The 11,744-nt window shown below is 57.8% G+C and overlaps 1 protein-coding gene and 1 long non-coding RNA gene across 6 annotated transcripts in view; one reads left to right on the top strand and one right to left on the bottom strand.

The window, feature by feature from the left end:
* Positions 1 to 577: 577 nt before the first annotated feature.
* LOC118497858 lies at positions 578 to 5,071 on the bottom strand. Its single transcript, XR_004900367.1, has 2 exons — positions 2,917 to 5,071; positions 578 to 1,413 (listed from the first exon to the last, which is right to left on the bottom strand). It is a non-coding gene; the product is annotated as an uncharacterized LOC118497858 (long non-coding RNA).
* A 41-nt stretch (positions 5,072 to 5,112) lies between these two features.
* The window catches only part of TBX5 (T-box transcription factor 5), a 44,963-nt gene continuing 38,331 nt past the window's right edge, over positions 5,113 to 11,744 (top strand). For 2 of the 5 annotated variants that reach the window (XM_028528112.2, XM_036013799.1), the window contains exons 1-3: positions 7,315 to 7,910; positions 9,615 to 9,799; positions 11,405 to 11,499. In XM_028528112.2, the coding sequence (XP_028383913.1) occupies positions 9,653 to 9,799; positions 11,405 to 11,499 (242 nt within the window). In that variant the 5' untranslated portion in view covers positions 7,315 to 7,910; positions 9,615 to 9,652. Of the gene's footprint in view, positions 5,634 to 6,659; positions 7,202 to 7,314; positions 7,911 to 9,614; positions 9,800 to 11,404; positions 11,500 to 11,744 lie in introns of those variants that run through there. The other 3 variants (XM_036013800.1, XM_036013801.1, XM_036013802.1) reach the window with 3 other exon arrangements.

Genomic DNA, 11,744 nt, shown 5'->3' with positions numbered 1-11,744 from the left:
ACAGTTCTCTCTTTTAGTGGCTGTGTAGATGCAGACAGGTCTCTACTGAGAACATTAATGCAAAATCCTGGGGAGCTAAAGAGACAGGGTCTTGAGTAAGGTTAAGGGAATGTCTGTAGGCTGTCTTGAAATTCCTACTGGAAAGGAGGAAGGAGGAAGGAGCCGGTGGAGACACCGCAGGCCAGCCCAGAGCTTTGGGGGAATTTAGCTGGCCCATGGACAGTAGGAGAAGAGAAACTAAGTTTTGTCTTTCCTGATCAGCCTGGAGACAAATGGGGTCCACAGTAGAGTGAAACAGGGGGCAGTACCCCAAATGAAAAGTCCCTTCCATCCCAGGGCCAAAGGCCACTGCAGGCACCCAGGCCTGAACTCCTTCCTGCGGCCCCTCTCTCCTCTGGCTCCCTCAGTCCCTGGAGCGTGGCCAGTCTGAGCTGGTCAGCGCCCTGGTTCTTGCTCAGAGTTCCCAGCTTCCGAAATGCCAGCAGAAAACTCCGGTTGTGTTGCTCACTGTCCATCCCCCAAAGAAAGGGGCCTCTTCCCCCTGCAGGTTCAAGAAGAAAGAAGCGCAACCCAAAAGTATTCGTTTAATGTTGTTTATATTGCATCCACAATCGTAAACGTTTCCTCTAAAAGAAAAAGGAGGGTCGTTTATCCTTGCCCTCGATAAGACCTCGCAGGTATTAATGCCCCAAGTGTAGTTCCCGACTTTTCTCCTTCCCTTTAGGAGAAGTTATTCCAAGTGAGCTTGGAAAGGGTTGCTTGGAGGGATGTGGGGAGCCTCGGGCGTGGATGGGAGTGGGTGGTAGATGGGAAGAGATCCCCGGAGGACTCCTGGAGTCCCAGGTCCCCGGCTGAGACGTTCGAGGTTCGGCTTTGATGGGAGCAGCCGGCCCGCTGCCTGTGCGCGGGTCTCCAAGGCCATCGCTCTGAGCTCTGAGTGGGGGCTTTTTGCTCAGGGCCCGAATCTCCCCGTCAGAGATTGTCCTAAATCTCGACTTTCTCCTCCGTTGCAAAAACGACGGGTTTGGCAATCCCTGCCTTGTCGAACCCACTACGCGGGCTCCGGAAAGCCAAGAGCCACGGGCGGAAGCGCCTTGCAGGCCTCAGGGCGCGCTGCAAACGTGCGCGCCTGTCCCCGGGGCGCGCCGAGGTTGTTCGACGGGAACTCCGGGGTTGCCATGGTGACCAGGAAACCCAGGGCCCTGGCGGAAACCATCGCCAGGGGCTTTTCCACCACTAACCTCTGCCAGTCGCACCCCAGTGTTTTCCGGGTGTGACTGTGGTGTGGCCGGGGAGCGAGGTGTCTCGGGTCCCCCCGCTTCCGGACCCTTCTGTCGCGGTTGCCCCCAAAAGCCGGAAACCCAGCACCGGGGGAGGCCAGGGGAGACCCGATGCGGTGCTCGCGGCCCCGGGCTGAAAGGGAAGAAAAATTAGAGGTCTCGACCAAGCAATCGTTTTGGTGACGGATCCCTCCAGTTTGGGGTTTGGCCGCCCTCCTCACCGGCACCCCCACCCACCTCCCTTCACCTCCTTAACGTCATTACTAGAGTTTTCACTCGCAGCTCCAGGAGGCTTGGCCGCCTCCATCCGCCCCCCTTTCCCTGCTCGCGCAGGGCTCCTCCCGCCGCCCGCCGGGGCCTGCAGCCTTCTCTCTCGGCGCGTTTCTCCCCAAAGAGAGGGGTAAGGGATGCAGGTGCTGGCCATGCGGGTTGAGCTGGCTACTTCAGCGTCAACAAACCAGCTTTCTAGGTTCTCTTGACCCAGGGGGTCCACGTCCGAAAAGCCTGGTCGGATTTTGTGAAATTTCCAAAACTACTGGTCTGGCTCACTCTGGCCAGGAGTGCTACCCGAATCCCTGGGTTGGCTGGGAGGCAGGGAGCTGAGCTGTGTGCTACAGGGGGTGATGGGTCTGGCCGTGCCCACCCCCTTTGTTTTCTTTGCTGCCCCGACTTCGGACTCTGCGGTGCAGACGGACAGGAACCATCGCCCCGAGCCCCCTTCACTGAAGCGCTTTATGAAACGTCGGATCGGATTCTGTCCGGTGGGGACGCCTTGCCCAGGGAGGCCGGGGCTGGCTGGAAAGAGGCCGGCGAGCCGCCAGAACTGCAGTCGCAGTTTCGTCTCTGGTTTTGAATCCGGCCCTTTGAGCAAGCTTAACACGTGTGGATTTAATTTCCCTCTCTTTCTTGCTCTCTTTTCTCCCCCCCCCCCCACCCCTCCTTACGAGGGAACAAGAAAAATAGTCTGCCGTGTCGACAGCGCGACACCGTTCCCTTTGCCAAAGAAAATTTGTCTTCCCAGAGCCCCGGAGAGCCGCGGGCTCCCAAGTTTCCACTGCACCCTCCAGTTGAGGGAGGGGGTCTCCAGACAGGGCCCCCCGCCCGCCTCCCAGACCTGGAGGTATTAGCCGGAGTCTCTATCTCACCGGGTCACAGCCCTGGAATTCAGTCGAGTTGCCCCCACGTCTTCTGAGGCTGCGGGATATGCTGACCCAGCAGACGTGGTGACTGCGCTCAGGGGCCCTTCTACAGGTTCTGGGTGGCAGGTACGGCTGGAGGTCTCAGGCCCAGCACAGCCCACAGGATAGGAGGTGGCAGCTCCAGTGTCTCTCAGCTCAAGACCCTCACCTTTCGCCTCCCCTGGGGACCCACCCAAATTGGAGGGGGACGAGAAAAGTGCTCGTGTGCCTCCCAAGCATGGCCTGCCACCACCTTCTTCTGGAGCTTGCAAACCTCCAGCCTGGCCGTCTTCGCTGGGCCTCCAGGACCACGTTCCATGCCCATTTCTCATTTCATGGCCCTGGGCGGGGGGTAACAATCTCCTGCACCCAACTTGGGTGCGTGGGGAGGAATATTTCTGCAGCACAGGAAACAACCCACACGAACAAATGATAACTGAAATAAGGAGCAATAGTACTCGGTGGAAATATTGGAGAATCGTGGATGTTCCAATAACAGCGGCCGCCGGTGCTCTGCCCAAATGCATCCGGTCAGAAAGGGGAAGCTAGGGATCGAGTGAGACATTGGGACGTTAGAGACTTCGGTCCTGGGGAAAAAAAAAAAAAATCCTACAGCCAGATTTCACCAGGCAGCTCGGGGAAGGCGACCCCCTGAGAAACCAGGGAAATTCCCACCCTCCGTCTGACCCTCTCTTTCGGAAAACCAGTTGGTCAAAGCTTAGTTTTGTCATCATTTCGATTGTTGTTATAATTCTTATTAATTTTCTCAGCCCCTCCGCACTTCTCCCTCCTTCTTTTTCCCCCGCTTCAACAGAGACGCAAGTCAGGCGGGACACATCGGGAGAGAAACAGAAAGGGGATGGATTCTTAAGTGAGTTCTCTTTTAAGAGGAAAGAAAGACGGTGTCTTTCTTAAAAACCGGGCAGGAGTAAAGAAAAAAAAAAAAACAACCCAACAGTGGTCGGTCTTTGCTTTTGTTTTTGTTTTCGTTTTTGACTTTTTTAAAATCAGGAACCCCGGTCTTCCCATCTGTTGCAGTATGCAAATCCGCAGACATTTGGCTCCATGAGGAAAATAGATTTTTGAGAGAAAATCGAGCTGGGAGCGGGTCAGGGAGAACATCAGTCCCACGAAAGGAAGAAGGGACTGTGCGTGTTGCAACCCCCTTTTCCAGTTTGCTGCCCAATGACTGGGGAAGAGAATGGAGATTCTCACATCTAGCTGAAGTCTTTATTTTTCCCTTCCCTGGCGCGGCCTCCGGAGCCGGTGGGACCTCGGGCCTGGAAAGCTGAGCCTGTGGAGTCCCTTCTGGGAGTCGCCTGGGTGGTTTGGGGGCCCGCACCGGGATTAGAGAGAAGGGAGTCCCGCTCAGGGTTTTGCCTTTCCCCTTGCCGCCCCAAGGGGGCTGAGGCCTGGTTTCTAGCCCACCTCGGCCCGCAGGTCAAATAGCAACTGCTCTCCAGGCTTTGGGCGAAGTTATTTTGTGTTGCTCCCTTGGCCTTTGGGAGCAAACTCTACACCCACGGGCCTCGGGTTGAGGAAAAGATAATGATGAGTAACTTGGGAAACGAAAGCGAAGCTCACGGAAGCCGCTGTGGCCTGGACCCGAGTGGGGACGCGGGTTCTGCCCTGCTGGAAGCAGAGGGGTGTGAGGCCCGGCTGGCCTGGGCGCCCGCATCCGGCGCGCCGAAACTGCGTGCTCTCTCCCCGCGGGCCTGACCTCCGCTCCTTGGGGGGCTTAGTCGACCGCGTTGCTGCACTTTTTGCCGCCGCTCCAGCCCCTCTAGAAGAACCAGGCCTGGAGCCAGGCCAGGCTTCGGAAAGCCCTGGGGACTGGGGTCGCGCGAAAGCCGGGATCGAACACCGAAGCTGGGGGCAAGTCCAGATTCCGAAGTCCGGCTCCCTTGGGCGGGGGTGGGGGGCCCTGGGCGCAACACTTACCGTTCCTGGAAGCCCATCGCTCGCTCGCTGGCTCGCTCGGTGCCGGGCAGGCCTAGCTCTCTCCTCCGCGCCGCCGTGGGCGTCTACGCTGCACGCGCGATTCCCAACTGACCCCAGCGCGTTTCCAGCTGCGCGCGAAAGCTCGCGCGCGTCCTTCACGGGGCCGCGTAGAAGTTATGCCCAGAGATGAAAACAAAAATAATAATAATAAACGTTATGACGAAACAAAAATAGAGCTGCTCGTTTCTCTGCAGGCCCTGGCGCTGTAATTTTTCTCTGCAGAAACCGCTCCTCTCCATCCCCACCCCACCACCCACTGGCACCCCGCCCCCGCCCAGCCGCTCTGCATCCCCGGAGGTAGCTAAAGGACCATTCGCAGAATGGACTTTTTCTCAGCAAGAGACACTACAGCCGACTCCCTCTCTTCCTCCCAGAGTCTCTGTGTCATTTCCCCTCCATGATAACCCAGTAATTACTTCTCTGAAGGTCTGCGAGGGGACCCTGAGTTATCGCGACCCAAACAGGACCAGCGAGAGAGGCGCCGCAACATTCACTTTTGTCAAGAACTCCTCCTCGGAAAAAAATAATAACTTTTAAATAACAAGAGGACTCTCTTGCCTCCTAGCTCCCATTGAAACTTGATTGCTTTCCAACCGTGGGCTGAGGTGGGCTCCCACCGCCCTTCGCAAAAAGGCCCCCCTCCCCCTCCCTAAGGAAATCGATCTTGGCTCAATTTGTGTCTGAAGTTTGCCACCCCCATTTCCCCAGAGGGCGCTGGGTTTGTTTATTTCTTTATTTATTCCCGCGGCCGACGCGTCCCGGACTTGTGGCTACGCAGACCCCGGGGACTGATAGGCGAAGACGGAGAGAAATTAACCTCCCGCCACTGCCCCCCAGTCGAGCGTGACAGCGCGCGGACCAGTTGCGTGACTCGTGACGTCTCCGAGTCCTATAGGTGCAGCGGCTGGTGAGATAGCCGGTATCGCCTGGTTGCCTCTTTATTTTATTGGGGTATGCCTGGTAATAAACAGTAATATTTAATTTGTCGAAGACCACAAACCAACTTCGAGCTGGGAGGTACATGCTGCCCTTGACAGAAGCTGGAAGAAGGTTTGGCCTAAAAGGGGTCTCTTTTGGGGGTCTTTTCCAAACTCTTCACCTGAGCCCCCCCCCAACCCCAGCAAGGCGTCACTCCTGGCTTCTGCGCTGGATAGAAGAGGTGGGATTTTTGGAGGTGAGTGTTGCCCTGGAGAGCTTTGGGGAGGAGGAGGAATAGGTTGGTCTCAACTCTTCGCCTGCCTCCGGCCCCCTGGCCTCCCGCCCCAGCGCGGCCCTGCTGAGGCCCCCCTCGCAGTGCTGGTCCTTCTCCCCGGCAGAATGGGGGTGCCTCCTCCTGCATGTCGCCTTCCGGTGTCACCTGGCACGCATAGATCCCCCCTGGAGGTTTCAAAATCCCGATTTTGCTTGGTGGCCCACCCTGTCCGGGCTCCGCGAACTTGAGTGAATCTAGCCAGGCAGTGACCTGGGGGAGTGGAGATTCTCCCTCCGGAGAGGGGCCTGCAGGTTATTTATGGGAATTTATTTTATCCGCAAATCTCTGAGAATTTGCAGGGATTGAGGAGGTCTTTCTGGATTTCCCTTTCCTTCTGCCAGAGAAGCAGACAGCCCGCCTCACCCCGGAGCCATGTTTGTTTTCCGCCTTTGGCCCCGGGGGTCGCCCCCTCAGCAAGCCCAGAGTCCTCTGAGCGGACACCCTGGGAGGGCGAGGGTGTTTTCGCCAATAAACAAACAGCCTCCGTGGAAGGCTGTTTGCAAACAACCCTGCAAGGTGGAGTGGGAACTGTATCAAACGCCCCGGGTTGGTTTCTCCGCGGCTGCCCCACTTTTGGGGGTCGGACAATTCGCTTCGGGATTCTGCAGCGATGTGCCGGGCCTGCCCCAGGACTTTGACCCGGCGGCCGCAGATGGCTCCATCGGGGCTGCTGGTCTCCAGGGTATTTCTCTGCCTTCTGCCCTCCACCCAGACCTCGGCCTCCAGGTCCAAGTCCCTAATCTGAGCCCCAGAAAAGAACAGGGTGAGGGGGTGCAGGAGATGATAACAGGAACCCTGACATTTATTCCACGCACTCGGGGCTCCAAGCTGGGTCTGCTCAGGCTAAGACCTACTGACTGTGTTTACGCTTCTATTGGCCTCTTCAATTCAGCCCTCAAAATACTACATTGTTGGGGGGGGGAGCAGGGAGAGGAGCCGAAAGGAGATGAAAACCCCAGCCAGCCCCCAATGACTGTTTGATTATTTTAATAAAACTGAGCATTGCCTGTATACACATCCAGCCAGGGAGGTCTGGTGGCCCTGGGGGTGGGGTGGGGGCCAATGGCGAGTTCTCGGCATCTTTGATCTCAGGCCCCCATCCCAACCCACCTTCACCCTGCCTTCACCCCGCAGTCACTGGGAGTCTGGGTGATGAGTGGGGAGGGGGAGAGATGTCAGGGCGGCTAGCGGCGGCCGGCTGGGCCAGGCGGGGTCATGTAGCTCTCCCTCTTGAGGTCAGCGTTGGAGACAGAGCCCGGGCCAGGCTGCAGAGGGGGTGTCCTGCGTTCAGACTCCGCTCTCTGCACAGCCCGCGTCGCCCGCCGAGATTGCTTCCCGGGGCAGAAGCCGACCGCTTTCTGCGATGATTTGTGCAGGATTTTTTGCAGCCACCGAGCCGCACTCAGAGCAGCAAAGATGGATGGACTCTGGGAAGGGGTTGGAGGGGAGGGGGTGATCTGGAGGTCTGAGTTTGAGAGTCGTGTTGTGATGTGAGTGTTCGGGAAATCTAATGGAAAATGTGGTTGGGGGAGGGAGTGGGAAGGGACAGGGAGGGAGGAAGGGAGGGAGGAAGAGAGAGACAGAGAGAGAGAGAGAGAGAGAGAGAGGGAGAGAGAGAGAGGCAGCGTGCAGTGAGAGCTAGTTGGATAGGCAATTCCAGTACTTTGTAAGCATCTAGGCAGCCCAACGTCACTGAGCTCAGCTGAGTCGGCTTGTATTTCTGAGAGAGAGAGAGAGAGAGAGAGTGAGAGAGAGAGAGAGAAATCTTACCTCGGATTCCGGAACTTTAACCCTGAAAGCGGCACTCAGAGAGGACTTGGACCATTCCCACGGCTTCCTCTGGTCTCCCGACGCTCCCTCCCTGGGGGTTCCAGGGAGGAGCAGGGCACTGAGCGCTTCCTATTGAAGGTGTCCCCCCGAGGCTGCTGGTTTGCATTCTGTGGAGCCCTTCTGGTGCCTGACAACTTGAAGTCTTTAGGGAGAGAGCAGCGCAGAGCGGAGGAGGTGTGTGTTGGAGGTGGGCCGTGGCTGCTGAGGCTCCAGCGGTGGGTGCTCTTTGTAGGCAGCAGTAGCCGCTAGTCCGGGCACGCAGTACCGCGCATAAACCCGGAGCCACCATGCCGGCGCCCCCGCCTCGCCGCCGGCTTCCCTGCTAGGAGCACCAGGGATGTGGTGAATGCACCGGCTTCACCCAGCGAGGTAACCTTGCCCGCAGATGGCCCGGGAGGCTCGGGAGGGAGCCCCCCGGCCGAGCGGGCTCCGGGAGGCGCGCTTGGCGGTACTGCAGCTTCGCCTTGGATTCTGCAGAGCCCGGCTCGCAGAGATTTCGCGCGGCCCGGAGCCCTGGGCGCGTGGAGCGGAGTAGGCAGCCGCGGCCGGGGAACGGCGTGGTTTCCAGGACGCGCGGCCTGGTTCTGTCAAACCGCATCTTGTTCTCCTTCGCCAGCCCCTAGCTCCCCCGGACCCTGGCTACGGCGGGGGGTGGGATTATTGCCGAGGCCGCGGTGCACCGGAGCGCACGTGGGGGGCGCCGCCCCAATATCTTTTGTTGTGAGCCGGCTGCGGGACTCCCATCACCGCCTCCCGAAAACCCCAAGGGCGTGGTGAGGGAAGCTCTTGGGAGTTGGGCCTCAGCACCGTTTCTGGGGCTCCGGCCACTGCAGACCAGGGTGGGATCTGGCTTCTTTGGTGGAGAGGCGGCTGAGATTTTGGGGGGCCATCCCTTGCGCCTCCTTCTGTCTTCCTGGGGTTGGAGGGAGGAAATCCCCGCCCGCCCGGGAACGTACGGGAGATCCGAAGGAGATCAGAGCGGGAGACAGGCTCCCCGGGGCTGGAGCGGCTCCGCAGCTGCCATTCTCCGTGTCCGGACCTCCTGTGCCCGCACACCCGGGCCGTTCAGCGCATTGAGCCGGACCTCGGCGGCGGAATCCACGGCCGAAGCCCAGCATTTCGCAGGGACCCATTTTGTTCTCGCCGGGGCAGAGCTCGGGCCTGCACTTGCAGCGAGCCAGGCCCAGCCGAAGCTCGGAGACGCTCCCCTAGGCCTGGCTGCTCGACAGAAATTCCTGACCCGGGCTGGAGAGCGGAGCAAGCCGGAGAACGCGCGCCCCGGGCGGCCGGCGCAGAGCCGGCCATGGGCACCCAGAAGCGCGCCTCCCTACGAACTGCCGAGCAGCGGCTTCCTGCCGGGCTGTCTTTCTGGCTCCTTTTTGTTTTTAACGTTAGTTCAGGTTGCAGGAGGGGGGGGGGGCAGGGGAGGACCCTGAATGCTAAAGGACTTTTAATTTTAAGACCTGTAGTTGATAAACAATGGACATGAATTTTCTCTGGGACAGGTCTCTGGGTCTGCAACTCTCGCTCCTTTTGAGCTTTTGGTTTTGCAAGAGGCGGGTGGTTTCCGACATTTTGCCGGCTGCACCAAACTCTTCCGCCCGCGAGTTTTCACAAACAGAGTTCCGAGGGTCTCCTGCAATTCGACGAAGACCAAAAAAAAAAAAAAAAAATTCTCAAAAGGACACTCGGTTTTTGTTTTGTTTTTGGTTCGTACCCAATGGCTTCCAAAAATACCCAGGCCTTATCTTTATTGGCTCTTCCAGAAGTCCAGACAAATTTGATGGGCAGCTGGCTTATCAGGGGGGGAGCCTGCGCAGGGGAGATGCGGGCCTTGCCTCCTCCCGGGCTGACGCGGGTCTTTCTCAAGAGGTTGTGCGTGATCCTAAAGTAACAGCAATGATCATAATAACGGGACCTTCTGCAGCGTCCTTCGTCTGGGAACGGAGGTGCTGGTAGCTGGGAAATGGGGCCCCAACTGCTCCCTCTTATCACTTGAACTAGGCTTCCAACTTTCTCTCTCTCCCTCCCTCTCTTTCTCTCTCTCTCTCTCTCTCTGCTTCCCGTCCGCAGTGCAGGACCCCGCGCGGTCACAGGGCCCCGGGCACACCATGGCGGACGCAGAGGAGGGCTTTGGCCTAGCGCACACTCCCCTGGAACCTGACTCGAAGGATCTACCCTGCGACTCGAAGCCCGAGAGCGCGCTAGGGGCCCCCAGCAAGTCCCCTTCGTCCCCGCAGGCCGCCTTCACCCAGCAGGTAAGAAGACCCGCGCCCAGGGGCCCTCTGCAGAAACCCTCTTGCAGGGGAGGAGGGCCGGGCCGCCCACTGCCCCTGGGTGCGCTCTCTCCTTGTCCCCACTCAGTCACACCTTCTCTGCCCTGCCTCCCCGGACTCCAGTGTACTCTGATCCACTTTATTTCGAAGATTATCTTTATGGCCAGAGGATTTTTTAAAAAATGCATTTAAGTTGTTAGGAAGCCTTCATTATCCGGCTAGTTGGGGCCAGCTAACAAGAATCCAGATCTTTCCTTTCCTGATGCGCTAGGTGTAGACTGGGCCCCGCGCGTCTCATTAAGGGCCAGGTCAGCGGCCGGTTCAGGCCGGCGTGAGCGATGGCTTGACCCCTCTTCAGATCTTGCGTAGCCTTCGCCTCCGCCCGCCTCCTCCGCGCCCGCGGCCGGACCCGCGCGGCGCACCATTTGTCATGCGCCGGCCCTGGCCGGCTGGCGCGCAGGGCTGTGCGGAGAGGGAGAGGGTGCAGGCAGCCGCGGGCTCGCCAGGCTGGGAGCTGGGCGCGGTGCACTCCCTGGGCGCGGGGCGGCCCCCAGAAGGCCCGGATGAGTTTTAAAAAGCTGTCAGATGGCGAGACGCAGGGTGACCACCAGAAGAGATGCGTGGATATAGCTAAAACCGTTCTTGGGGATTTCAGAGTCCTTCCTGGCTAGTTCCTCGCCTCTCTGCTTTGCCCTTCACGGGTCTCGGGAAAACACGTCTATTTGTAGAGCAGCAGAAAGCAGTGGGCGCGCAGTTGTGGAAGCTTAGATTTTTTTTCCTTTTTACAGAAAAGCACATCCCCTCATTAGATGGTTGTGGATTGTTGCAAAACGAAGACTTTGTGTATACTTCTTTTGCATCGCTTTTGTAAAGTAACTCTTAGTCGAAAGCGGAAACGTTAAATGGCTTACTTAGGCTGTGCTCGCCGTTAAAACAGCCAGAGTGAAGGACGCTGGGTGCGTGGAGAGCCTGGAAGGCGTATTCATGCGGACATTTGAGAATTCCCTTTTGTTTTGGGCTGCGGGAACCTATTATAATGCATACTTTTCAAATTTGAAATCTCCCCTCGGTCTACATTTGCATTTCCATGGTGAGGATACACATGCACATATACGGTATTTGCACATAATGAATGTTTGCCTGTGGCTCTCTGAGGCTCCAGAAGAATACACTGAGTGGGTCTTCGAGACCGAGGATTCATTTCTTTTTAGCGTCATCTTGGCTAAAGCGAATTGAGACTGGACTTGGTTTTTCTCAGCCCTGTCCCCACCATGGGACATTCTGGAGCACTCTAAACTGTTGGGTGTTTTTTTTTTCTCTAGTGTTGTGTAGGTGACACTAGAGAGAGGACCCCCTCCCGTTATGGAGCACATAGGGGGGTTCCTGGGCAGGGGCTGGCTGTCCAGCGGTCCAGAGCCCAGAGTCCTCTGCGGTGGGCCCAGCGCCGTTTTCAGCTTCTCCACCCACTGGCCCCAGAGGGAAGGAGGAGAAGGCTGTGTGTTTGGGGGTTAGGGGAGGAGGGAGTTTGGGGACGGAAGGTTCAGCGTCCCCAGGCTTGTCTGTGTGACTTCCCTCTCTTTCTTCTAGGGCATGGAAGGGATCAAGGTGTTTCTTCATGAACGAGAACTGTGGCTGAAATTCCATGAAGTGGGCACGGAAATGATCATAACTAAGGCTGGAAGGTGAGCTGGTTGCCCCTGTGCAGGGGTGATGAAGAAATTGTGGGGGAGAGGAGAGAGAGGAGACAGAGAGAGAGGGAGAGAGAGAGAGAGAGGGAGATGAGATGATATTTTGTTTGACCAGATTCTGGTTATAGAGGCCCAGAGAATTCCTCCTGTGATCTCCATCAGGGTCGGGGGAATAAATACCTGGAAGGGTCAACTGCAGAAACAGGCACTTCTTCCTACGGGGCATTTCTTCTCCCTCT

The sequence above is a fragment of the Phyllostomus discolor genome, chromosome 13 (genome assembly GCF_004126475.2).
Source record: "Phyllostomus discolor isolate MPI-MPIP mPhyDis1 chromosome 13, mPhyDis1.pri.v3, whole genome shotgun sequence".
Taxonomy (NCBI): domain Eukaryota; kingdom Metazoa; phylum Chordata; class Mammalia; order Chiroptera; family Phyllostomidae; genus Phyllostomus; species Phyllostomus discolor.
This window is presented reverse-complemented; position numbering and strand designations above follow the sequence as displayed.